This window comes from Lissotriton helveticus, chromosome 9 (assembly GCF_964261635.1).
Source record: "Lissotriton helveticus chromosome 9, aLisHel1.1, whole genome shotgun sequence".
In the NCBI taxonomy this organism is placed as follows: Eukaryota; Metazoa; Chordata; class Amphibia; order Caudata; family Salamandridae; genus Lissotriton; species Lissotriton helveticus.
This window is the reverse complement of record NC_136070.1, coordinates 1,042,990,101-1,043,016,719: the sequence shown is the minus strand read 5'-3', so window position 1 is coordinate 1,043,016,719 and position 26,619 is coordinate 1,042,990,101. Positions and strand designations below refer to the sequence as shown.

General features: G+C 44.4%; 1 protein-coding gene across 3 annotated transcripts in view; it reads right to left on the bottom strand.

The window, feature by feature from the left end:
• The window catches only part of ASPN (asporin), a 199,372-nt gene that overhangs the window by 61,940 nt on the left and 110,813 nt on the right, over window positions 1-26,619 (bottom strand). For all 3 annotated transcript variants that reach the window (XM_078661389.1, XM_078661390.1, XM_078661391.1), the window contains exon 4: window positions 3,118-3,331. In XM_078661389.1, the coding sequence (XP_078517515.1) occupies window positions 3,118-3,331 (214 nt within the window). The remainder of the gene's footprint in view (window positions 1-3,117; window positions 3,332-26,619) is intronic.

Sequence of the window (26,619 nt, the reverse complement as noted above, 5' to 3'; positions counted from 1 at the left end):
CCAACGGCCATTGGATACTTCAAACTCTCACTCACACTTTTGGGACATTTTAAAAGTGTGGGTGTGGTGAATGTGGCTTTTACTCCCTCTTCCCGCAACTACTAGGTGAGGGAATACATTGATAGTGCCACTCACGGAAATATGCCATGCTTCTTTTATTGCAGCTTGTTTCATGCTAGCAATATGTTAATATGTTGTTCATCTTCCAGCTCTGTGGACCATGATGCGTGGTAGCATCCTCCTTATATGATGCTCTTTGTTTGCTTTTGTTTGTGGCATTGTCTGATGCTATGGAACTCATTTTGCACTAGTCTTGTCAGCTTGCAGACAGATCTTCTCTTGCTCTGATTTTTAAGGGCCTAATTTACAAGACCAATGAGCCGCTGGTGTTTTGCTTATTTTGACACACTTGCAGTGCAGTGTCCCCGCCCATATTTACATGGCCTCCTAAAGTCACCCTGCCTGGATTTTCATGGCCTTGTAAATATGGGCCCCTTTCATACATTACTCTGCGTGAAAGGGGAGTTCCATGGGTGTTGGTGTTCCCATGCAACATCCATGGAACCTGACATTCCCAGATTTACAAAGTTTTGTAAAGTTTTGTAAAGCTGGGAATGTGTCAGAATCCTACACCTTCCCAGGGGAGATATAGGAGTGGTGCAACGAGGAGAGATACTTTTATTTCTCCTCGTTTTTTTCTCTTTCTATGTGTGCTGCATTCTGCAGCTTGCAAAGAAAGAGGAAAATGCCATCAGTGATTATTTTTGTGTAGGAAGGTGTCTCTACCTGCACAAAAACAAATATGTCTGCAACCCAGGAACCCTTGCAACATGACGCAAGGGTGCCTGCGTTGGTGCATGACAGCTAATTGTGCCCCAGGGCAGGGGAAAGCACTCAGACGTATTGTATTGTTAATTGGAAACATCCCTGTGCTTGAAAATGACATAGCTTAGCGCAGCAATATGTCTTGCGGAGCAGCGCTGCATTATTTCTTTGTAAATGAGGCCCTAAGTCTTTCTGTGGCTGTCTGGTTTCAGTATTTCAAATTGAGCAGAGCTTTTGTGTGGCTGTTGCCGGACACCTACATTCTAACCTCAGGTGCCAAGAATGAAAGACAATTCATTAATCTTTGAAGTAAAAAAAGGAGAGCCAACAACACACCCATCTCGTGGTAGAATTGCCCAATGAAAAAGCAGAATATATGCGATTAATTACAGCTTCCCAGTTTGACCAAATTGTGAGATCAATCGTGGGCCAACATTTTATTTCACTGAGCCTTCTTTTTCTTCATTACCATATTTGAGAGCAGCTGCAAACACATCAGTTCAGGCGCGGGCTGCCCATAATCCTCTGTTTAAGTGGCTAAATCTTACTACATCTACATTAAGAATCTAGGCCACATATAGCGTACACATGACAACTGACTTGCCTCTTAGTTCATTAATGGCCTAATGCGGTAACTTCGGAAATTGGTGACCTTGCTGTCTTCTTCCACCTTACAGACGGTTGTGACGGCATTAATCCTGTCACGCTTAGACTATGGTAATGCAGTCTACACTGGGCTTCCTGAAAAACTCCTGGGGAAGCTCCAAGTGGTTATGAATGATGCAGCAAGGTTGATCTATAAACTGCCAAGAAGAGCCCACGCCACCCCTCTGCTCCAGCAGTTACACTGGCTTCCCATCAAGCAAAGGGTTAAATTCAAGGGGTTGTGCATTGCGCACAAGTCTCAGTTCGGAGAGGCACCCAAATACATCAAAGATCGCCTGAGGCCTTAAGTGCCCGGACGCTCTCTTCGGTCAGCAGAGTCTTGCCTGTTAGTCTGTCCACGTTTCAATAGAATGACTCTAGGAGGCCGGGCATTTTCAGTTACCGTCCCCCAGATCTGGAACAAACTACCACACGGAATGCGTAAGGAAACCAGGTTACTACCGTTCCGGAGGAAGCTTAAAACCCTTCTGTTTAGGGAGGCGTTTGGATAAGCTTCCTCCGCTGTGTGTGGAGTACAGTTGCGCGAGAAGGATTCTGGACCTCTGAGTTATGTTACAGCACTTAGAGACCTTCTGGTGATTGGCGCTCTATAAATTTAATTTAACATAACATAACATGGCATTGGCGTCAAGATGAGGGGGTAGGAATGTTCATAATTGCATGTTTAAAAACTCACTTTTAGTAAATACCTGTCAATGCAGTGTTATGAACTGATGCACTAGCGTGAAACACTTTCTATGATAAAAATAATACACTTTTGTGAATTCTGAATCGACTTGATCATATTTTTACAAGAAATTAGTCGCAAAATTTATGTGCCGTATATGTTCATGGCTCGGCTCGAGAATGGGCTCTTAAAGCCAAGGGAGGGCTCTGCCTCGGCTCTTCCTGTTATCTGTGTTTGCTCGCCTACCTCTGTTAGGCAGTAAACATGTGCTTATGGACGAACATAGGGGCATATTACCAAGCAATTGCGATAATTATCGCTATTGCTTGGTTAGAGACAAAAATTTACCGCTGAGCTGCGGCGATTTTTATCGCAAATAAACCTTGGTATTACCAAGGTTTATCGCAAATGCGATAAAAAACGGCCGCAATGCATGAATATCGCTAAAAAGTCAGCGATATTCATGCATTACCGAGCTAATGCTCTTAGCCATGTTATCCACCTCCCATTGGATAACATGGCTAAGAACTGCTCAGGGCAGGTGTTAGCTTTTGGAGATATTCACGCTTAGCGCGAATATCTCCATAAGTTGGTAATAGGAGATAGCGATGTTAGCGACTGTTTCCAGTCGCTAACATCTTGGCACGCCCACTTTGCATGTCATTAGTGATAAATATCACTGACATGCAAAGTGGGGCCCAAGATGGTCGCTATCTCCTACTAGCTGTCGCTAACTGGTGTTAGTGACAGCTGGGTAATAGGGAGATAATTTTATCTCCGCTTTCTTGACTTTTAAAGCCAAAAAAGCGGAGATAAACCCCCTTGATAATATGCCCCATAGGTCTGTGAGTCGGGCCATGTGTGCGCATGCTCCTCGCGAGTCAGTTAAATGTATCGCTGCAATGCTTTGCTGTTCATGAATAAGCAAATACTTCATATTCCCGAGAAACCCCCCATACCTAGAACATGCAAAGAATGCATTCCTTTGAAGGCCTCCTTCCGAATCTTATTCACTCTGTTATCGTGAATTCTCAGCTCCGCCAAGGACTTCGGGAGTTTGGCTGGAATCTCTGTGAGATGGTTGTGGGAAAGGTACAATCTTTTTAACTTCTTGGTTTGCTGAAAAGCTTTTGGGTGAACCTTTGCAATTCTGTTGTTGTTCAAATACAAGGCCTGGACAAAACAGAGATGAAAATAATTACACAAAGTCAAGTATGGTATGAGTTACATGTTTGCACTGAAGTTCATAATTAATTAACTATGTATATAAACATGCAGGGAAAACACAAATTAACTACAGGAAATGCAAGATTGACATACTGTAGACTGTGACAGTCTGACCTAATTTAGATGTAAGTGTTTCCACATTGAAATGCCTCTTTGGGATTCAAGGATGAGAGATAGATCAAACGTTTTGTCGGACCCAATTAAGTCTATATATAAGGTGGCAATATCAATGTCTTATTACTAAAGAACATGCTAATCATAGAAAATATCATGAAAATACAGGTTTTGATTTACAAAGTATTGATGCCATGTTAGAAAGCGACAAATGCAAAAACAACAAAGTGATGGATGGAATGCTCAAATTAATCTCAGGCACTAGCAAACACTCTAGGCTGCATCCCAATCCATCATTATGGCCCACCATGCCATCTCAGTTTAGACCCAGTCATATGTTGGTTCCGGTGGCACAGTGAGCCCTGGACCCATGTCTGAGTATACCCGGCACACTTAAGGCGGCAAATGCAAAACAACCAGAGGCTGCTCTCATAGCATGAGAGCAGCGCGGGGATTGCACAGGGAGTCTGTGACACTGTCCCAGTGTCTGCTGGGATCAGGAAGAACACTGAGGCAGCAGCTTCAGGTAAATTCCTTAAAAAAAAATTATTATTAATCCACATGCTCCTTCTCCCGCATTACCCCCATGCCCCCTCCACCCGCCTCACCACTTTTATTTGTGGCGTCCGCCACTGAAAACACGGTGATGCATGGTATTTTCAAATTAATCTAAGCCACTGGAAATCACTCTGGGCCGCATCCCAGTCCATCATTTTTGTCCACCAAGCCAACTCAGTTTAGAGCCAGCCACATGCAAATCAGTCTTAACCCTGTTCACCTGTGAACAGTCCAGCCCGAACTGCCAAGCCGGGTCCTCCCTGAACTGGAGCACAAGCAACCCAGGACCGCTTTCGGCCTATTCATGGGTTCGTCAGTCGGGTACAGCTGAGTCCCAGTGACACTGTGTGTATGGCACCCATATCTGGGCATACCCTTGCCAGGCGGTACATGAAACACGTAGAAGGTGACTGATTTGCAAATGGCGAGCTCACAACCGAGGTGGCATGGTGGTCAGAAGAACGATGGGTTGGAGTGCCACCCTGAGCTATTGACAGTGGTTAGACTTATTGCAATCACCTTTCATGTCTTTCATGTTATACATGTGATACATTTTACAGTTATGCAAGTACGAAGAAACAAAGACTTTGGAAGAATAAAGAAAGAGACAACGTGCCATTTTCTACATCTACATACCTTACTTTACTGTTAAATTAAGGCTTCCCTCTCTTTCTTTTCTCTACAATATGAAGACAAGTCTTCCATCAATAATATCACAATTAAGTGGAAAACATTCCTTTACACCTGAAATGGATAGTTGAAACAGCGTCTTTCCTTTATTCGTGCCTGGATTTCCTTCAGTTCTGCATAATATGGGGATACCGAGAGTGGAATTCCTAATAGGGTCAATGCCCTACACGTGAATGACAAGAATATTGTGTCAAAAATGTAATCATGGTAAAAATATTGAAGAAAAGACTACTGAAGATAAAAATATTTTTTTATGGGCTTAATATAATTTTTCAAAATATCATTGTATATATAATTGTTTACTTGAATATAGTTGTATTAAAAAGTGTTTTAAATACATTTTTATATACATTAGTTATTATGATAATTTAGGTGTTAGTATAATAAATATTTTATATTTTTTAATACAATTTTCTTAAATGTAATTAGTAATTTATAATTTAGTAACGGATTGTATTATAGGGGAATAGGGTGGTTAGTTTTTTGAATTGTTATTGTAAGTGTAATTGTATTTATATAGTGCTTACTACCCTGATGAGGTTTTGAAGCTTTTTTTGACGAGTACCACACTACTCCAGAGCCCAAAGTGGATTAGTGGTGGATTAGTATAGGGAAATCTAAGTTGGTAATTTGAGTGGTGGACATGTGAGTCTGTTAGTTGGATTGAATAGGATAAAGGAGAGATAGAGAAAGGAAGAGTCTAGAAAGTGTTATTTGGGAGATCATAGTAATAAACTGAGGTTTGTGCTGAGTCAAAGGAGGGATAGAGGAGGGAAGATTCTAGAACAAGGCCCGTAAAGGGGTTTTCACAGCCCCGCTTCCCAATGCAAACAACGGTCTAGCCCCAAGGAGGTGGTGGTCCCTTGGACAAAAAGGGACCGGGAGGGGTAACTGTGCTGCCCCTTTCCCTGTGAAAGATAGCATTGGCCCCAGGGAGGTGGCGGTCTCAAGGCTTTAAACAGCCTTGAGCGGGGGGCATCGCCTCCCTCCCACTTAACCCGTTCGCTGCGTTGGCAATTCCTCCGCAGTGCTAAAGGGCGGGGGGCCGCGCGGCGCTCCGACGCTTATGACGGAACCGCTCCGTCACGCCCCTCGGGCGGGCTGTGCTTGTGACGAAGCGGTTCCGTCACGGCCCCGCCCGCTCAATAGAACGCGCCGTGCATGCGTGAAATCAGCGCCGCGCAGGTGCGGCGAGCAGGCCGTGATGGAACCGCTCCGTCACCAGCACAGCCCACCCGAGGGGCGTGACGGAGCAGTTCCGTCATAAGCGTGGGAGGGGTTAATGACCATTAATGACCAATGCACCCTCCTCTCCATTTTGATTATTTAAATCTGCACCCGGGACCTGCGGTTATAAGCGCGGGAGACCATGCTTGTTTTTTTTTAACCTTGTTGCCCACATTCGCAGCTCTGCTGCACTTTTCACTCTAAAATCTTTAAAAAATACTTTATGGCCCTGGCGAGGTCCCTGGGGGACCCCACTACCAGACCTAGGAGGTCAGGGTATTCCTACCCTACCCCCTTCTTATTTTCTTTTCCTTTTTGGGGCGGGGGGGACTTTGCTGAGTCTCAGTGCCAAAATGGCTGCCAACACTTCCTGGTTGAAGTGCTGGCAGCCAATGAGGTCTCAGCATAAAATCTGTTGAATCTGCGAAGGATCTGCGTCCCTCCATATACAAATTTGTTTTTTCTTTAATAACTGAAAAACTATTGGACCGATTTACACCAAATCACAAAAATGTGTCTCTCTTAACCAAGAGATAGCTTTCTGCCAAATTTGGTGTAATTCTGTCCAGCGGTTCGTTCTCTAGTCATGTCTAAAATCCCTATGGGAAAATTGCATGGGGAAAGTACATTTTGGGATACTCTCCTGTACCTAGATGCTCAGAGCTCAGATACCATACCCTCATAGTTTAACAGCAGCGAAACATCAAAACCTTTGTTTTGCTGTGGTTAAGGAACATGGGGACATTGTAAGTGGCTATAAACCTCTGTTTGCTGTGTAACGGAGAGTATGAATGTGTTGCTCTACGAATTTCTGAGAAAAGTTTTGAACCCCTCAAAATTGCCCTCAAATTCGGGATATATAAATTGAATAACAGGGGATAGGGATTGGCACACATCCCTGCTTCACTGATTCATTACCCTTTAATCTGCTGATGTCATGTCTATAGAACTTAATTTATAATAAAAAAAAAGTGAAATGGGCAATGCTTCCCTTAGGAGTCTGCCACCAGCAGTGTCAAATGCTGAGGATGCAGCCTAGTCTTGATTCAATATAACACGTCTATTTGTCACCGCCCTACACTTTCTGTCTCTTTATTTCATGCTTGAAGGTTCATTTTAATCCCTGGTTTTCCCATTGTCACTCTTTTCCTATCCCCCTTTTCCACCTATCTTCTTTTGGTCTGTATTGAGGGCTGATGGTGGAAAATGCGATCCTGACTTTGGTAAGCTGAAATGTGATAGATAGCCCGTGGCATAGAATAGAATGCACGTGTAATAAAACAGACTGGATATCTGCCAAACCCTAATGCAGGCCCTCAATCCAGATTCTCAAATATTAGTGCCAATGCCCACCACTGGCAGCCATTAACCAGCATAATTAAGGAAGGAATAAGCACACATTCTTTTACGGATATTTTCTACTGTTCTATCTACTAACTACATTTTCTTTAAACCAAATAGTTTCCCATCCTACAGCTGTTTCTGATTTGATATTCCTTGCTAGACAGCTCATTCCATCAAGGGCAAATCAGCTGTCCTATAATGAGCATGCTGCTGCAAGCATCTGCAGCCTCCTGACATGTCAGGGAATATCATCTGTAAGCATGGGCTTGAATCCTGGCTGTAATCAGTGCTGGTCAAAGCTATATAATGGATGCCTTCCTGATTTTCCTTTAATACTAGCATGAAATAATTTCCACTAAAGATACTTTCTGGTTTGTATGAGAAATTCATTGTAGGGCATAAATCATTTGATTCTTCTAATAAGCATGCTACCTGTTACTATACACTATCTAAGAATGTCTTGTACTATCACGATATAGCCACATCTTATTAGTAATAGAAGCAATATTCAAGTGACTACCCAACAACACCAGAACAACAGTCAACCAAGCCCTCATCATCAGCAGTCTGGCCTACAGGGATACCCTCTACAAAGCTATCGCTAACCAAGTCACAAAAAAAATTCAGGTTGTAAAGAGCAGCAGGTCACGCCTTCTCTCACATCCCTCCTAAAGCATGGAACGACCTCCCAAACCATATCAGGTCCTCCTCTTTGCTAAATCCTGGCTCTTCGAGGGAGGACCTCAAGGCTGGCCCTCACTGACCTAAACAGCACTAAGGTACCTCATGGGTGGCATGGCGCTATAAAATTGCCTAAAACATAGCATGGTGGAAACAAAGGTCTAGGAATGTTCTGGAATGGTATGTTCTATATTTTCCTAAAAAATTCTATGTTAACAATTTTTTTAATGAGTGCACTACTAAGTTTGGTTCCACATCTGTGTTTTCTGTTGTATCGCTAATACTAGGACATACACCATCAGGCATGAGTAAACACAGTAAAGCAAAGAGTTGTGGAGGTTTCTAATGTATCAAAAGAGATGGTGCAAACTGCTGTATGAAATTAAAGTTACCTTATTTAGCAGTGCTTTTGAATTCAAATCATTGGGCACCCTGTGGCACTTATAGTAGAGGAAACATTTTGTATTTGCTGGTAAGATAACTAACTACACACAAACATGTTGTACCTACTATAATAGATATATATCAGCTTTATATTTGAAGCCTGAATATTCAAAAGTTCAGTATACTGGAAATGGGTCTGCACAGTTGAATATACTCAGACCTTTATTTTAGGTAGGTAACCCATGTGTCACTTTAACTTTTGAGAGTTGTAGCATCGTGGTACAGAATGTTGTAAAAGTCAGATTATCTTTTCATTTCCTTTTCTACATCTTCAGGGGTGTCCCCACCCTTCAGACAGGTATCTTGCTGACTACCAAAAATAAAAACAATTCTCCTTCCACCCCAGTTGTGCCTATAAAGGTGCATCTTGATTATGAAACCTCCCATTTTATCTGTCTTCTTTGGAAGACAGTCACCCTTTCTCTGTATGCTGCATATCTTTTGGGCCCTGTTGAGGTTTTGCTGCTTGCCATGGATTGTGACTCTGACTTTTGATGATGACCTCCTGGCTCCTCTTGAGTTTGTGGCCTGGCTTCTGTTGGCTTTGTGTGCCCTCACTCCTCTCTCCAGGGCCTTTTTGGGGTTGTGCGGTGCCTGTGCCGTGTTTATCATGGTGTTCCCTAGATCTCTGCTACGCTTGGGTCTAGAGTTGTGGTTGCTTTTCTGGATGCTGTTGTCAGTCTCCTTCAAAGGATGAGGTTTTCCACCCAACACTCCCAAGATAATGGGGGTGGGTGGGCCTTCCGCTGTGTATTCCCATGCTAGTTTTATGGACCTGGAGTGTACTTGTTTACTGTGTGGTTCTGTAGTGCCCTCTGCTAAAAGACAGATGAATGTGCCACCTTTCTCTGCCTGGGGCATGAGCTGTGCATGGCCTTCCCACTATGCTCTCTGCTGGTCTTGGGACTGGTGTGGTGTTTTCCTGTTTACCTGTCTCATCATCTGATGTTGGTACTTGTGTGCCCAAGCCCTCTTGCCAGTTCAGAACTCTGAGGTGCTCTTTTGATGCTTGGCCTGCTCTTCACTGTTCTCTAATGTGATTGCTGTTGTCCTATGCATGTCTATGGATTTAGAGTTGCCAAATTTGGGGGCTAGATAAATATGGATTTTTCCACCCTGGAGACTAGAGTCTGAGTGGGGATTTTAGGTGTGGGTCCTTCCTCGTGTGCTCCCTGCTGGCCTGGGGGCTTTTGGAATGTGTACCCTGTTTCCTTGATTTGGTGCTGCGTGCATCCCTGCCTTCTTGCTGGGCTTTTTGGAGGCTCAGTGGTACTAGTTCTGATGTTTAGAATGCCTTTCACTGGCTCCCTTGGAAAATTGTGTATTTGCTGCTCAATCAGAGGCTCCCTTGTTAGTGGACATGTATGTGCTTTGCCCTCTTTTTGTTGCTAGGGTATCAGCTGGTCTTGTTTCCACCAATACTCCCTGATGGGTGTAGATCTTGTGAAATATGTACCTCGTATCTCTGACCTGTGTATGCCTTTGCCCGCCTCCTCATGAAGCGGGTTAGAGGGCAGTGCGGTGTGGATTCTGCTTGTGTGGCCTGTCGGTCCCTGCCTCCCTAATGGGCTTTAGGCTGGGATAGATTTTATACTTCTCCTAAACATTTTAATGTAAGTTTTTATATTTCAAGCTGATTACATAATAAAGACATAGGATTGTTATCAGGCATAATAAAATGTGTTGCACCAAAGGCAGTATTACAAAGGAACAGTTAGTTATCAATTGATGATAGCCTTGGGGTATAGTTTGGTTTATACTGGGACATTATCATCACATCTTCTGCATCACTTTCAGATGTTGCGAGTCCCCACAGACGGGACCTTTGTGAGGTATCTGGCCATGTTATTCTGTTCCCTCATTGGCATGGGTTTTAAACAGTATGCAGATGCTATTGATTTTATATATTTTATCTGTTATCATGGCTGTCAGCCTCTCCATGTCACAGATATGCAAGACCTTAGACCACCACAGTGTAAGGCTTGGAGGGAGCGGGTTACTTCAAGTGTTTGTGATCGGGAGCCTAGCTGCTAGCAGTAGAAGACTCAGTAATTTGCTCCAAGTGGTAGTATAGGGATACACAACATCTTCTCCGTCCTCCCCCACCAGCAACACCAGTGAGTCAGTCCAACCACATGTGGAAAAATTACCCTTGAGTTTAAACTTTTTGACATTAAAAGAGATCTGAACTTGTTCACTCGTGTGTGCCTCCACTGGGTTAGGGGCTTCTGAGCAGTGGGTCATTGCTTGGTCTCTCCCATGCCAGATTGTCTGATTGCCCCCACCTATTTTCTTATTCATAGGGTTTGGGGTTTGTGATTGGACTTTCCCAGTGCTTGCCATGCATGGTCATGCTGATGTTCCCTCTGACTGACTGCCCTGTCTTCAACCCCATTTTGGTTGGTGTGGGGTTCGTTGGTGGACTGACCCAGGTGCCTTAGTTTGTGTTCGGCTTCCTTTATGCATCCTGTGCATAGCAGTGCCTCTGCCCTTTGCTTCCTTTGTTAATCAAAGCTAAGGTAAAGAGCTAGCAAGGGGATCATTATTTACAAAACCAAATCATTAATTCTGTATTTTTAATTGCCCACTAGGTGAAATCAGGATTCAGTAATACGGTGCAAACTAATGAACCAAAGTATTATTAAAGTAGAGCTGATCAAGAAGGAAAACAATTAGGCATTTGTAACAAAATGATTAATAGTTACTTAACAATAATTACCATGTCATAAAATGAACCATCATGAGGCACATAATATGCAAAACAATAATTTATCATTATTTCCATAATTGTCTTTCTTCAGACGGAATTGATGATGAGATTGTTTTGCATGTTAAGTAGCGCATGGTTTGTCTGAATTACTATTAGAGTCATGACCCTTAGAACTTGTTTAGGGACCTTTAGCGAACTCCTTGTTTGTATGTTTGTCTCCCACTCCTTCTCGTGGTGAACCACCCGCCCCAGACACCTTCTTGTGGACCCTGGGGCTGAGCCAGCCATACACTTCCTTAGCAAGGTCCCTGGGTTCAGTGAGCTTACTATCATAAGGTGTTGGTGCAGATGCAAAACAAAGACTGAACATATGCACTCTCGCAGAAAAAAATAAATAAATAACCGTACAGCCCTTGGTAATCCTTTGCTTCACTGTCCTTCACTCTACCAACTAGTGCCTTGAAAAAGGAATCTACACAATCCCCACAGAACTGCTGGGGCAGCTTCTGACTGTACCTGAACCTTTGCCTGTACTTCTCAGGGGTGAAACCATACTTACTTACAAGGGTTTCTGGTCATGGGGGATACCTCATCCTCTCCCTCTTCTCCAGAGCTAATAGGACACCCTCCCCTTGCTAGATATATGTTTCCAGAGGCTAGACCCAATACTCCTCAGGGATCCTATGCATCTGTTCAGCCACCTCATAAGGTTCAAACCAATTGTCTATGTTATTCCCCACAACAATGTTTAGGAATATGGATCCTCTTGTCTCCAGAGGGCACTGCAGGTAAACTGCCACTAATATTGTTGGACTCTGCTTGCCTTCCTCTTATGTCCAGCTCTATGGGGCTCCTATCATGAGCCATTTTTGTTTCCTATGCATCCATGGCCCGTGTATTTTCTCCATCCTCAACTTGGCCATCTTCAGCCTAAACTCCCTCTCCTACTTCCTGTCTGCCAGCTCCTCTAAGGACAGCCCTTGAGAGGACACACTGCTCTCCAACTCACAGGTAAAGTCATCGCCCTCAGCTGACTGCTGCATCTCCTGGCCCTCTACATCATCCTCTCCCTATTGGATACCCGCAGGGTGACAGTTTGCGCTATATACGTTTTTATACAATACAATACAATACAATTGGTCCTCTGTGGTGACTGGCAACTTGTAGGCCTCTGCCCATGTTCTCAAAGCACTTTGGAGCTCTGCCTTCTTGGTGCTCCTTTTGGCAGGCAGTCCCCTCTCCTTGCACAATTCCTTGAGCACAGCCACAGTGTAGCTCTCCAGATTGAGGAGCTCAAATTCCATCTTTGCAGGTGAATCCACAAACACCAACAGTCGGGCATAGTAAGTGTGAATTTGGAAAAATCTAAATTGTAAAAAAGGAGAATTTAAAACTCAAATTGATCGCTGATTTTTTATCTGGGATTTTTAGTGTAACACAAATTCCCTGTATGGCACTGCACAAACACAGGTCCCAATCCTTACCGCTGATCACCAATGTGATAAATTGGAGTACTAGTTGAGGGGGTAACCCTACTCAAGCAGCCACAACAATCCTTGTCAGGCACAAGCAAACCCCCAATTTACCCTGTGCTCAAACCTCTGGTAACTTGGCACAGAGCAGTCAGGATTTACTTAAAGACAATGTGTAAAGTATTTATGCAGCACTTTAAACAGTAATGAAGTGACAACACAACATAAGAAATATCCCACACCAAGTTATAAAAATACAGCAGATGTTAATAAATAAAACAAGACCAAAACTACAAAAAATTCAATCAGTAGAACCAAAGATAATCAAGTTTAAACATCTCAGTGAAAATAGCGCCAGAAAGCACAAAGCTCCAACTGTGGATATCTGGTTGTGCTGGACCGGAACAAAGTCACAAGTTCAGGCCAACTGCAGTGGGGCATGGGCCAGCTACAGTGACCCAGCCAGGCCCACTGAACAAAAGTAACTTAAATCCTGGTTGCAGATCATTGCGAGGTCCAAAGTCAAGGATGCGTTGTTGCAGCCAAGGTGATGCATCGGTTAGGAGGAGCTGACGGGCTGTAATGTGAGGTCCTGTGTCGTCTTTGAGGATACCTTTGATGAGGACTTGCAGTGCTAAGCACTGTGTCAAGGATGCATTGCACAGCCGAGGCGATGCATCAGTTCCGAAGAGCTGCTAAGCTGTGATGCGAGAACCTGCGTCGTCGTCGAGGCTGTCTTCAACAGAAGATTCTGTTGCAAGGGCTGGCATCAGTGAAGCTTCAGATAGCAGTGGTTCAGATGTGGGCTGCAAGGTTGATGCGGAATCCTTGTGCTGGGAAAACCCTCGCAGCAAAGGCGATTCATTGGTTCTGCTGGGGATTGCGCTGCACAGTAAAGGTGATGAGTTGGTGAAGCCGGATCCACTGATGGGCTGGAAGAGCACCTTCAGGCCCACTTCCAAGGGTCCAGAACAGAGGTGTCGCCACTTGGAAAGGTAGGATGGCAGAGTTCAGGTGCTGGGTTTAAGGTTTTCAGAACCTTCTGTCTCTGAGTTTCCTGTCAGGAGGTCAGAAAACTAGCCCTTGGAGTCACTCTGGTGTCCTCGGTTCAACAGGTGCAAATCCAGTCCTTCTTACCCAGGCAAGAGGGCGGCAGGCAGGTGATCAGCCCAGCAGAATAGTAGTCCTTCAGAGCAGCAGTCCTTTAAGTAGCACAGCAGTCCTTTCTGGCAAGGTATTCCCAGGTCCAGAAGTATACTGCGGAGTTGGTGTCTGGCATCCAATATTTATACCTAGTTATTTCTTAGAAGTGAGGGGCAGCTTCTAGATCATCCTGCCTTCCATGCCCTGGCTGCAGACTAACTATAGGGAGTATGAATCCATTTGTATGGAGGCAGGACTCAGCCTATTCAAGTGCAAGTAGGGACCCAGAGACAGGCTGCAACAATCTAAATGGCTAAGTTAGGAAAATGCCAACTGTCCGAGAGTGGCATTTTCAGAATTGTAATTTAAAATCTGACTTCACCATAAGTTAGGATTTTTCATTACAATGCCCAAAAAATCAAACAAGAGCTTCTTACCTGTTCCTATCTGAAAATTATCACTAAGGTAATTTCAGTGTTAGCCTATGGGAGTGGTAAGCCTTGTAGTATGGAACAAATTTAGCAGTTTTTCACTAACAGGACATGTAAAATTGAAAAGTGCATTTCCAACTTTTTAAATAGGCTGCACTCTGCCCTCTGACCTTAGGGGTGTCTTACATGAATTAAAACTGAAGGTTTGGGCCTGCCAAAAGGTTTTTTTGCAGGTCAAAATGGCATTTGAAAATGCACACACACACAAGCAATGGCAGATCTGAGACATGATTAAAGTGCTACTTAAGTGGGTGGCACAATAAGTGCTGCATGCCACTAATAGCCTTTAATTTATAGGTCCTGGGTATATGTAATACCAAATTATTAGGGACTTACAAGTATGTTAAGTAGACCAATTGGGTGTAAGCCAATTTTACCATGTTTTAAGGAGAGAGCACAAGCACTTGTGGAGAAGTGTGGCTCAATGGTTAGAGCGGCAGACCCTGATGCAGAGGTCTGGCCCGGGACCAGGGTTCAATTCCCGCCTCAGTGGGTCTTGGGCTCAATTTCCTCGGACCTGATCATTCTCGCCTCGGTACCTATTCTAATCATGGGTCCCACTCTGCAACTCTGGGCAATAGCTTGCTTAATCTGCTCAACGGCCCCAACAGCGCTGGGATGCCTGGCTTCACCTTGGGGGTGCCCAGGAGTGGACATTTCACAGGGAAAATCCAGGAAGGGTTCCACAGTGGTATGCGTTACAACACCAGGACACCCCAGTTGGGGTATTAGTGCGCTTTACAAGTACAAATTACATTTACTTTAGCACTGATTAGCACTGGTAACAGTGGAGAGTCCTAAAGCCATCAAAATCGAAGTAAGCAAACAAGAGGATTGAAGGCAACAGTTAGGGAGAAAACCATGTCAAGGATGCCAGGTCCGATATCCAGATAAAATATATTTCTATCGTCAAGGTAACATGTAACTAAAGCCTGGACTGTGGTTTTCTGGGTAGCCCTTGGTTAAACTCCCACCAATTTTCTAATGGTTCTTAAAATCCCAAAACAGCCTGCAGCCAGCTTTCTTACCTGAGCTTCGAATCACACCTTGTCGTCAAGCCAGATTCTTAGATTGCTGGTGACTCTTTTAGGCTGAGGCTCGGCTCCAAGACTGTCTGGCCCAGACGTCCAATAGTTTAGAATGTGTCCTACTATTATGACCTCTGTTTTTCCACCATTAAGTTTGAGGTAGCATTTGGCCATTCACTTGGCAACTGCTGTCATGCATGCCTTTAACTGGGCTGTTTTAAAAAGCTGTTCTGGGGCTAAAGAAATGAGCAGCTGAATGTCATCAGCATATGGTGCCAAAGTAAGACCACAAAACTAAAATATATCAGCTAGAGGATGAACATAGACATTAAACAGGGTAGGACTCAAAGTAGATACCTGGGGTACTCTGCACTTCAGAGTCAGTAAAACGGATTGTCTCAGATCTGAAAACTCCGATCTTTGAGAAAAGAAGCAAGCCATTTCCATGACAGCTGTGTCACCCCTGATTTAGTAAACACTCAAGCAGAATTTTGTAGGAAAGTGGGGAATTTGACACTAAAGTTCTTAAAATATTAAAGCTGTGGTGCCGCCTTGATCCAATGTATATTTAAGGTCCTCAGCCAAAAGCACTGACTCAGTAATGTGGTAATGTGGGCGGGGCAAAATCCTGTCGGAAAAGTATAAAGGAGGCCACTCTGCTCCAAAAAATCAGATAATCGCTTATTGATGTCTTTCTCTAAAACCTTCCCTGGAAGGGAAAGATGGAGACTGCCCTATAGTTTTGCGATTGTAGATGATCCAAGGAAAGTTTTTTTTAGCAGAAGTTTGACCACAGATTGTTTCCACGCCTTAGATACCACACTACTAGACAGGGAATGGTTCGAAATCTCCTTTAGTACAAGATGTATGATTGCTACAGCATGGTTAAGAATATGAGGGGGTGGGCGGATTTAGTAGAGAGCCTGATTTGACCCTGTTAGCCATGGTTGGCATGCCTTCATCTGCTATTCGTAGAAAAACAGGAAGAGCTCCTTTAAGAACACCAGGTCGACTTGACATATCACTTGGGGGAGAGTCTGTTTCTTGGACAGGAAAGGATGCCTAGATATCTAATATATTCCAGGGAAAAATGTGGCGCCACTCCTTAATTTTTTACCACTTGATCAGTCCTTGATTTCGCTATCATGGACCCTACTTTCACTGAATTTAGAGCATTCTCAATTTTCATAGCAAAAAGAGTGTATCTACAGTGGACACTCCTGGAGCTCCTGCTGTTGAAAGTATATGTTGCACTCAGCATGCTAGCTATGTTTTGCGACTTGGATGAGGAAGACATTTGAGAATGTACAAAAGGTGTCCTCATTTTAGCTTTCAACAGCAGCAGTCATAATTTCTCTGACAAGACGAACCCGACCCATATTTGTTCATTTACTGCAGCCTCCTCCATAGGAAAGGATTTTAGCTCCTTCACTCCTGTCTGGCCCACTGTTATTCTCGGAAACAACACATTACTCAAAAAGGAGCTACTGTCTGAACGAAGAGAACTAGGAAGAATCATCCACCAACAGAATCCTCTAAGAGGATTCCTGAACACCTTTCCTACACACTATAAGCATTCATCAAGGCCAGGCTCCCTTGAATGTATGACGTTACAACGCATACATTTACAATGCATGCCTTTACAGCGCAGTTTTACACGGTAACATCCTTTACAACGCATTCTTTTACATTGTATGCCATTACATCGCATTTTCAGAAACTACCTTTACAACGCATTCCATTACATCGCATTACACCTTTACAACGCATACCATTACAACGCATACCATTACAATGCATACCATTACATCCCATTTAAGGTAAGTGTTGGATAGTATTGGGGTAATAATTACTATTCTAACTACAGTGAGTGCAACAGTAGGGTAAGTGTTGGATAGTGTAGGGGTAAAAATTATTATTCTAACTCTGGTGAGTGCAACAGTAGGGTAAGTGTTGGATACTGTAGGGGTAAAAATTACTATGCTAACTCCAGTGAGTGCAACAGTAGGGTAAGTGTTGGATAGGGTAAGGGTACTATGCATTGTAATGGTATGCATTGTAATGACTTGCAATGTAATGCCTGCGTTGTAGTGACATGCGTTGTGATGACATGCGTTGTAGAGACATGCAATGTAATGGCTGCGTTGTAATGACATGCTATGTAAAGGATGTTGCGATGTAATAACTGCTATGTAAAGGTAGTGCGATGTAATGACTTAGTTGTAAAGGTTGTTTTCCGGCTCCCTTTTATTCTAAGGACCTGCCCAATTTGGCAGCCACGTTCAGCATTCTTGCTGTCCCACACCACATTCATAACAATCACTCTGGGTCAAAATGTCTTGTACCACAAACTGCCTTTTCTTACCATGCTGCCCCTTCAGCTGTTACAACTACGCCTTGCCCTAGGGGACGCTCTGAGGCCTCATTTAAACCAAAAGCATCTGGGGAGGCAGAGAAGGAAAACCTGACAACCCCTGTTCCAGCAACATAGCATTCAGACGTGCCTCACATTAGTCGCGAAGATTGCTTGTTAGATGTCTACTTTTTTATTTTAACTCTATGGTAAGCCTGCTATAGAACTCTGGGGAAGCAAATGACTTGTATCATGAGTGTACATTTTAGTCCGTAATGCTGATTTTTCTCTCAAATGGCTAGGGAAGATATTTATGAATTTATAGAAAATGTGGCCTCATTTTAGCTTCTGAAGCACTTACCATAATTTCCATGAGAAAATCATTCTCTCACAGTCATTGTTCATCAAGCCTCATCTGATAATCAGCTTTTTTTCACAGGGGGTGAAATTGACTTAGAACTCACCACAATTCACAAATTTAGTAAGGCTCTAAAAGCAAATGATTTACATTGTGACTAAACTCTGTTATCACTCTTTCCATGTGCTTCTTTTTAGAACACTTATAAGCAGGCATTTACTACAATACATTTACATAGAACAAAATGGCACGGCCTATCCCTAAAAATAATTCAACAGGTTTGGTTCTTTCAACTTTTCGCCTGAACAACCCAGTGAAAAACTCAAAATCTAACATACAGCTCTGTGAATTTCACCCCAAATGTTAGGGGTCAGCTTTAAAATGAGTTTATTCTAAAATGGCATTCATCATGAAAAAAAGAAAAAAGGATTTTACATCATGATGAGCTAAAAAGGGTTCCATAATCCTAGCAAATTCAAAATAATATAATGAATGGACAGGAACCCGATTCAACTCCATCTACACATCATATTAATTTGACAGTCAGAGCCTTTATTGTCATTTCAGGCATAACGGCTTATGTACAATGTTAAATACACTTTCAAATGTTGATAGGTTAGGGTTTTAAATTGGCAACACATTGCCGGACCTTTTCAACTTCTTTTGGCACGATCGATTGCATGTTATATACTGTGTTAAACAATATTCTCCTATGATACACGTACTTAAACATTTTACTTGCCCTATCTGTAGGGCTTCTACGGATCAATGACTCTAATCTGATTTTATGGTGTTTTCTCATTTAATTAACCAAGATACTCTATTGCCCGAGAAGTATAAAACAGCACATTAAATAATCAGATCATGCAGATGATATTTGTCTAGTAGTTATTCGAGTCACCCAACTTTTACCACTAGAGACAACTGTCTTACTCTTAAACCACAGATTCTGGGCCTGGTTGGACAGAGCTTTGGGATACTAAAAACGCTAAGGAAATTCCTCCCTTTTCTTTCCATTGCCCACAGGAAAACCACGGTACAAACCTTGGTGGGATCAAGGCTTAACTATGCTAACGTGCTCTACCTTGGTCTTCCTGAGTATCTTCTATCGCGTTTACAGGTAGTGCAGAACTCGGCGGCACGGGCAATTTTTGGCCTCAGCCGTAGTTCCCATGCTGCGGGTTTGCTGAAGGCTCTCCACTGGTTGCCAAATCGGAAACGCATTGAGTTTAAGGCTCTTACCACCGCGTTCAAGGCACTTCACAGCACCGGTGCATTTTACCTAAGGAAGAGAATTGGTTTTCACCATCCGTCTAGAGCCTTACGCTCGGCGTCATTGTCACTGACCACGGTCCGGCAATTAGGCGTGCTCGGACCGGAGGTCGATCTTTTAAATATCTGGCGCCCCGGGCTTGGAATGCCCTTCCACTGTCATTAAGAAAGAGTGAGAACTTACTGTCCTTTAGAAAAGAGCTCAAAACGTGGCTGTTCCGCCAATAATCTCCCCTCTCCGCCGGGGTTATGCTGAGCTTGGTTTGATAGCGCCGGGACACTCTGCTTGAGTAGCTGAGCGCTCAACAAAACACCAGTTAACATAACATAACATAACAGAGATCAACCCTAATGTGGCCACTCGACTCCTCAACCGATTCCAGTTACCTCTTTAGGAATACCATCTTTCTCCCAGTACAGTCTCTCTGGAAAGTTTTTGATTTTTAAACCCTAGGAAACTGGCACTTTTGACCTCTGGGAAATTTAGGCTGCTTAAGGGCTTGCAACTTCGTGTTGCCTTCCATAATCATACTAAATTGTTTTTATACTTGAAATTACACATTTAATATTGGTGTAACTAATCCCTAATTTGTATCCAATTAGGTGAAGGCTGCCTAGAAGATCCATTCTAACCATGAGTGTTTTAGTATGAGGGTTGGGTCTTAAAACAAATGTCTGTAGCCATTCAGGAAGAGGTAAGCTCTTTATTTCATGTTGAGCCCTTAGGATACAGCCACATCCAGGTAGGTCCTGTCCTGTTAGGGCTCAATTTTCCCTACAACTATAATTATCTCCCAGCTTCAACACTGCACCATTTTTCCAATGCATCATTCACTCTTTGCATACCAGACACCAGCTCTGACATACAGTAAATGGGCACACACAGGATGCTACACTCAGCTTGCAGAAAAAGCCTTCCCCCCTCACATTTGGAGCAATACCTGCAAAATGAGCTTAGAAACCACCATGTGACAGACAAGGCCATTCTTGGGTATCAAAAGTGAAAAGAAAACAGTGTTTTCATCTATACCTTCAAGTTCAATCCTACAGAAGCGAGCAATAAGAGTACTTTGAAAAGGTATGCCCAGTTACTTAGTGCTTAAATCTGAAAATGAAGCTGTGCCCATACTTACATTTAAATAGGTAGCATTAGCTTGAGTACTATGCTATACACACTGTAGCCAGGTGCATGTGTTAGGAGGCCTGTAGTTTTTCTAAAACCTGTTTACACTACCCCTCCAATGGAAATAGGTGCTTATAGTGCCCAATGTATAATTACGGGGTGCAAAGCTGTTGTTGCAGAGTTGCTGGTTATGATTATTTGTACCACACCATAATTGTTTGGCATTACACAGATGTCCTAATGATTCACACAGCAAAACCTGACATTCAGTACAATTTGCGGAAAAGTCCTGCCTCATTAATATTAATTAGACTGCAATAAAAATACTTGCATGATGTAAAGGATATTATGAATGAATGAAACATCTTATAAAGAGCACAAATACAAGGAGGCGTCTTGGCGCTGTAAAGATCAGAAGAGAGCAGATGAGTGGCAAGTACATGGGGATCAGTGGTTAAATAACCACGTTTTGAGGCTCTTCCTAAACGCCAAGAGAGTGGGTGCTAATTTTAGCTCAAGAGGCAAACGGTTCCAGAGAAGAGCTGTGGTTCTAAAATAGCTTCTACCCCCCAAGTGCCACGTTTGAATGAAACAACCCTCAGCAAGTTTGCTGAGGCAGACCCAAGAGTTCTGCTGGGATGTAGCGCACCAGATTTGTTTTCAGATAGGCAGGAGCTTTTCCATAGATCATCTTGTAAGCTAGGGAGAGAGCCTTAAAAGAGATACAATGGGAGATCAGGAGCTACTGCAATTGTCTGATAGAGGCCCTGGCTGACTGATGTTTGGGGATTCTTAAGAGAAACAGTGCGGCTGCATTTTGAATGGGCTGGAGTTTTTTAAGTGGAGCTTTAGAGAGGCTGATATAGAGACTATTACAATAGTCCAGTCGCATGAAAATTAGGCAATGACCACAGCTTTCAATAGGACAGCCAGCAGAAAATTTTAATTTTTCCTAACAATTCTGAGCCATTAGAAAGAAAAGGAAGTAATCAGGTTAACTTGTTCTTTAAACTTTAGTTCACTGTCCAGCGTAAACACCAGATTTTTTACTTTGGATGTTGGTGTGGGGGTCATGCCCAAGTCGGACGGTCACCAGTGGGGGGACCAGATGGCTGGATTATTGCCAAACTGAATGACTTCTGTTTTGGAGGAGTTACACTTCAGACAATTGTTGGCCTTCCAGCCACTTACTGCACTCATACATTTGTTAAACGTTCACCAGCCCCATTTCATTTTTAGCCATTGATACTATGATTTATGTATCAACAGCATACGACACCAAGGATCACCCTAAAGATCTGATCAGAGCGGCAAGCAGTGTGACGTAAAGATTAAATAGAGTTGAGAACAGAAAAGATCCCTGAGGTATCCCACAAGGCATGCAGAAAGTTAAAAATCCCATGTGACACCACATGTTGGCATCCTGAGAGGAAGGATTTAAGCAGCAACAGTGCTGAATCGCTAATCCCTAGATCCTGCAGACGGTGGACTAGTAATTCATGATTGACCATATTAAACGCCGCTGAAAGATCCAGAAGGATCAAAACTGCATTACCTCCCTTATCAACGATACAAAAGGGAGTGGTGGGGGTGGTGATGGACGGAGCATCTGAATCAATCAAACACTCACACCCAGTCAAAAGATCTGGGTTTAATCCATCACCGTTCTTTAGCCCACTCTGCCACCCCAGTTCAGACATGGCTATATGCAAATCAGTCTGACCCTGTGCCTCATGGGAACAGTCCAGCCCGAACTGCCAAGCCATGTCTTTCCTGGACCGGAAACAAGCTTCCGAGGACCGGTTTCTGGCATTCCAGCCGTCTTCAGCCCGGCTTGCTTGAATCCAGTGGCAAAGTGAGCAAGGGTCTCACGTCTGAGCATACCCTGCCACACTTATGGTGGCCGAAAGCGATACAAAAGGGGGTGGTGATGGACGGAGCATCTGAATCAATCAAACACTCACACCCAGTCAAAAGATCTGGGTTTAATCCATCACCGTTCTTTAGCCCACTCTGCCGCCCTAGTTCAGACATGGCTATATGCAAATCAGTCTGACCCTGTGCCTCATGGGAACAGTCCAGCCCGAACTGCCAAGCCATGTCTTCCCTGGACCGGAAACAAGCTTCCGAGGACCGGTTTCTGGCATTCCAGCCGTCTTCAGCCCGGCTTGCTTGAATCCATTGGCAAAGTGAGCAAGGGACTCACGTCTGAGCATACCCTGCCACACATTTGGTGGCCGAAAGCGATACAAAAGGGGGTGGTGATGGACGGAGCATCTGAATCTATCAAACACTCACACCCAGTCAAAAGATCTGGGTTTAATCCATCACCGTTCTTTAGCCCACTCTGCCACCCCAGTTCAGACATGGCTATATGCAAATCAGTCTGACCCTGTGCCTCATGGGAACAGTCCAGCCCGAACTGCCAAGCCATGTCTTCCCTGGACCGGAAACAAGCTTCGGAGGACCGGTTTCTGGCATTCCAGCCGTCTTCAGCCCGGCTTGCTTGGATCCAGTGGCAAAGTGAGCAAGGGACTCACGTCTGAGTATACCCTGCCATACTTATGGTGGCCAAAAGCGATACAAAAGGGGGTGGTGATGGACGGAGCATCTGAATCAATCGAACACTCACACCCAGTCAAAAGATCTGGGTTTAATCCATCACCGTTCTTTAGCCCACTCTGCCACCCCAGTTCAGACATGGCTACATGCAAATCAGTCTGACCCTGTGCCTCATGGGAACAGTCCAGCCCGAACTGCCAAGCCATGTCTTCCCTGGACCGGAAAAAAGCTTCTGAGGACCGGTTTCTGGCATTCCAGCCGTCTTCAGCCCGGCTTGCTTGAATCCAGTGGCAAAGTGAGCAAGGGACTCATGTCTGAGCATACCCTGCCACACTTATGGTGGCCAAAAGCGATACAAAAGGGGGTGGTGATGGACGGAGCATCTGAATCAATCAAACACTCACACCCAGTCAAAAGATCTGGGTTTAATCCATCACCGTTCTTTAGCCCACTCTGCCACCCCAGTTCAGACATGGCTATATGCAAATCAGTCTGACCCTGTGCCTCACGGGAACAGTCCAGCCCGAACTGCCAAGCCATGTCTTCCCTGGACTGGAAACAAGCTTCAGAGGACCGGTTTCTGGCATTCCAGCCGTCTTCAGCCTGGCTTGCTTGAATCCAGTGGCAAAGTGAGCAAGGGACTCACGTCTGAGCATACCCTGCCACACTTATGGTGTCCAAAAGCGATACAAAAGGGGGTGGTGATGGACGGAGCATCTGAATCAATCAAACACTCACACCCAGTCAAAAGATCTGGGTTTAATCCATCACCGTTCTTTAGCCCACTCTGCCACCCCAGTTCAGACATGGCTATATGCAAATCAGTCTGACCCTGTGCCTCATGGGAACAGTCCAGCCCGAACTACAAAGCCATGTCTTCCCTGGACCGGAAACAAGCTTCCGAGGACCGGTTTCTGGCATTCCAGCCGTCTTCAGCCCGGCTTGCTTGAATCCAGTGGCAAAGTGAGCAAGGGACTCACGTCTGAGCATACCCTGCCACACTTATGGTGGCCGAAAGCGATACAAAAGGGGGTGGTGATGGACGGAGCATCTGAATCAATCAAACACTCACACCCAGTCAAAAGATCTGGGTTTAATCAATCACCGTTCTTTAGCCCACTCTGCCACCCCAGTTCAGACATGGCTATATGCAAATCAGTCTGACCCTGTGCCTCATGGGAACAGTCCAGCCCGAACTGCCAAGCCATGTCTTTCCTGGACCGGAAACAAGCTTCCGAGGACCGGTTTCTGGCATTCCAGCCATCTTCAGCCCGGCTTGCTTGAATCCAGTGTCAAAGTGAGCAAGGGACTCACGTCTGAGCATACCCTGCCACACTTATGGTGGCCGAAAGCGATACAAAAGGGGGTGGTGATGGACGGAGCATTTGAATCAATCAAACACTCACACCCAGTCAAAACATCTGGGTTTAATCCATCACCGTTCTTTAGCCCACTCTGCCACCCCAGTTCAGACATGGCTATATGCAAATCAGTCTGACCCTGTGCCTCATGGGAACAGTCCAGCCCGAACTGCCAAGCCATGTCTTCCCTGGACCGGAAACAAGCTTCCGAGGACCGGTTTCTGGCATTCCAGCCGTCTTCAGCCCGGCTTGCTTGAATCCAGTGACAAAGTGAGCAAGGGACTCACGTCTGAGCATACCCTGCCACACTTATGGTGGCCGAAAGCGATACAAAAGGGGGTGGTGATGGACGGAGCATCTGAATCAATCAAACACTCACACCCAGTCAAAAGATCTGGGTTTAATCCATCACCGTTCTTTAGCCCACTCTGCCACCCCAGTTCAGACATGGCTATATGCAAATCAGTCTGACCCTGTGCCTCATGGGAACAGTCCAGCTCGAACTGCCAAGCCATGTCTTCCCTGGACCGGAAACAAGCTTCCGAGGACCGGTTTCTGGCATTCCAGCCGTCTTCAGCCCGGCTTGCTTGAATCCAGTGGCAAAGTGAGCAAGGGACTCACGTCTGAGCATACCCTGCCACACTTATGGTGACCAAAAGCGATACAAAAGGGGGTGGTGATGGACGGAGCATCTGAATCAATCAAACACTCACACCCAGTCAAAAGATCTGGGTATAATCCATCACCGTTCTTTAGCCCACTCTGCCACCCCAGTTCAGACATGGCTATATGCAAATCAGTCTGACCCTGTGCCTCATGGGAACATGTACCGCTTTTGGCCGCCATAAGTGTGGCAGGGTATGCTCAGACGTGAGTCCCTTGCTCACTTTGCCACTGGATTCAAGCAAGCCGGGCTGAAGACGGCTGGAATGCCAGAAACCGGTCCCCGGAAGCTTGTTTCCGGTCCAGGGAAGACATGGCTTGGCAGTTTGGGCTGGACTGTTCCCATGAGGCACAGGGTCAGACTGATTTGCATATAGCCATGTCTGAACTGGGGTGGCAGAGTGGGCTAAAGAACGGTGATGGATTAAACCCAGATCTTTTGACTGGGTGTGAGTGTTTGATTGATTCAGATGCTCCGTCCATCACCACCCCCTTTTGTACCACCTCCCTTATCAAGGCATGATCTTATTTGCTCAGTGGCTGTAAGCAGAGCAGACTCAGTGCTGTGATTTTCTCGAAAGCCGAACTGCGTATCATCTAGAAGATGATTGACCTCCAAAAAGGAGGAGAGTTGGATGTTCATCATTTTTTCTGATAATTTAGCCGGAAATGGAAGTCTTGCAATTGATCGATAGTTATTGGGATCAAGGGAATCGAGAGTAGGGTTTCTTTAAGAGAAGAAGCACTGACGCAGCCTTTCAGATGACGGGTAAAAAATGCCAGTTTTGAGCATGGTAGACAAGATAACTGCAAGATGACCTGCTATGACAGGAACCATGTGAACAACCCTGGGTGGGGCATGGGTCATCAGGGGATCCTGCTTTGATCTTAAGGATAAGTTCGACAATCTTTGCTGCAGAAGGAAAAGTAAAATGCCTAAAGCTAGCTGGCTTAGGGCTTGAGTTTGTAGAAATAGATGACGAGCCACCATTGTTAAAATTGTTGAAAATATTTAGAACTTTCACCTGAAAAGTAATGGCTAGAGAATTTCAGAACTCTAGATTAGTGGTTGCTGGATCTGCTCCCCTCGGAGTGGTCAATTTTTTAATGGTTTTAAAACGGCTTTTAGAGGAATTATTAGCTAACTTTATTTGTGCTGTATAGTATTTAGTTTTGGCCTTCAAAATTGATTGTTTGTAGCTGCTGAGACAGGCTCTCACTCCTCACTGCTATATTTAGACCACCATTTGCACTCTTTTCTCCGGCATTCTTGTTTGATTACTTTGAGGAGCAAATCAATAAACCATGACTGTGAAAGCTTTCCATGATTAGTTTTTGAGCTTCTAGCAGGAGCAATAACATTTAGGGCTGAAAGAAGCCAGTTGTGATAATCCTCTGCCATCTGGTCAGGACTGGTTTCCATACTGATAAGTAAGTGAGAAAGTAAGAAGTCAAGATATAAGGCTTGGATTTTGTTCCACGTCCGAGACGTCTGGTGGATTTTCTGTATCCTGGAGGAGAGATGTGGTGACAATTTACGTCTCACATTACAGAGAAATGATCTGTCCAAGTAAATGGCAAGGTACGAGTAAAATTAATGTTGGAATTATTAGTAAAAATTCCATCCAACAAATGGCCGG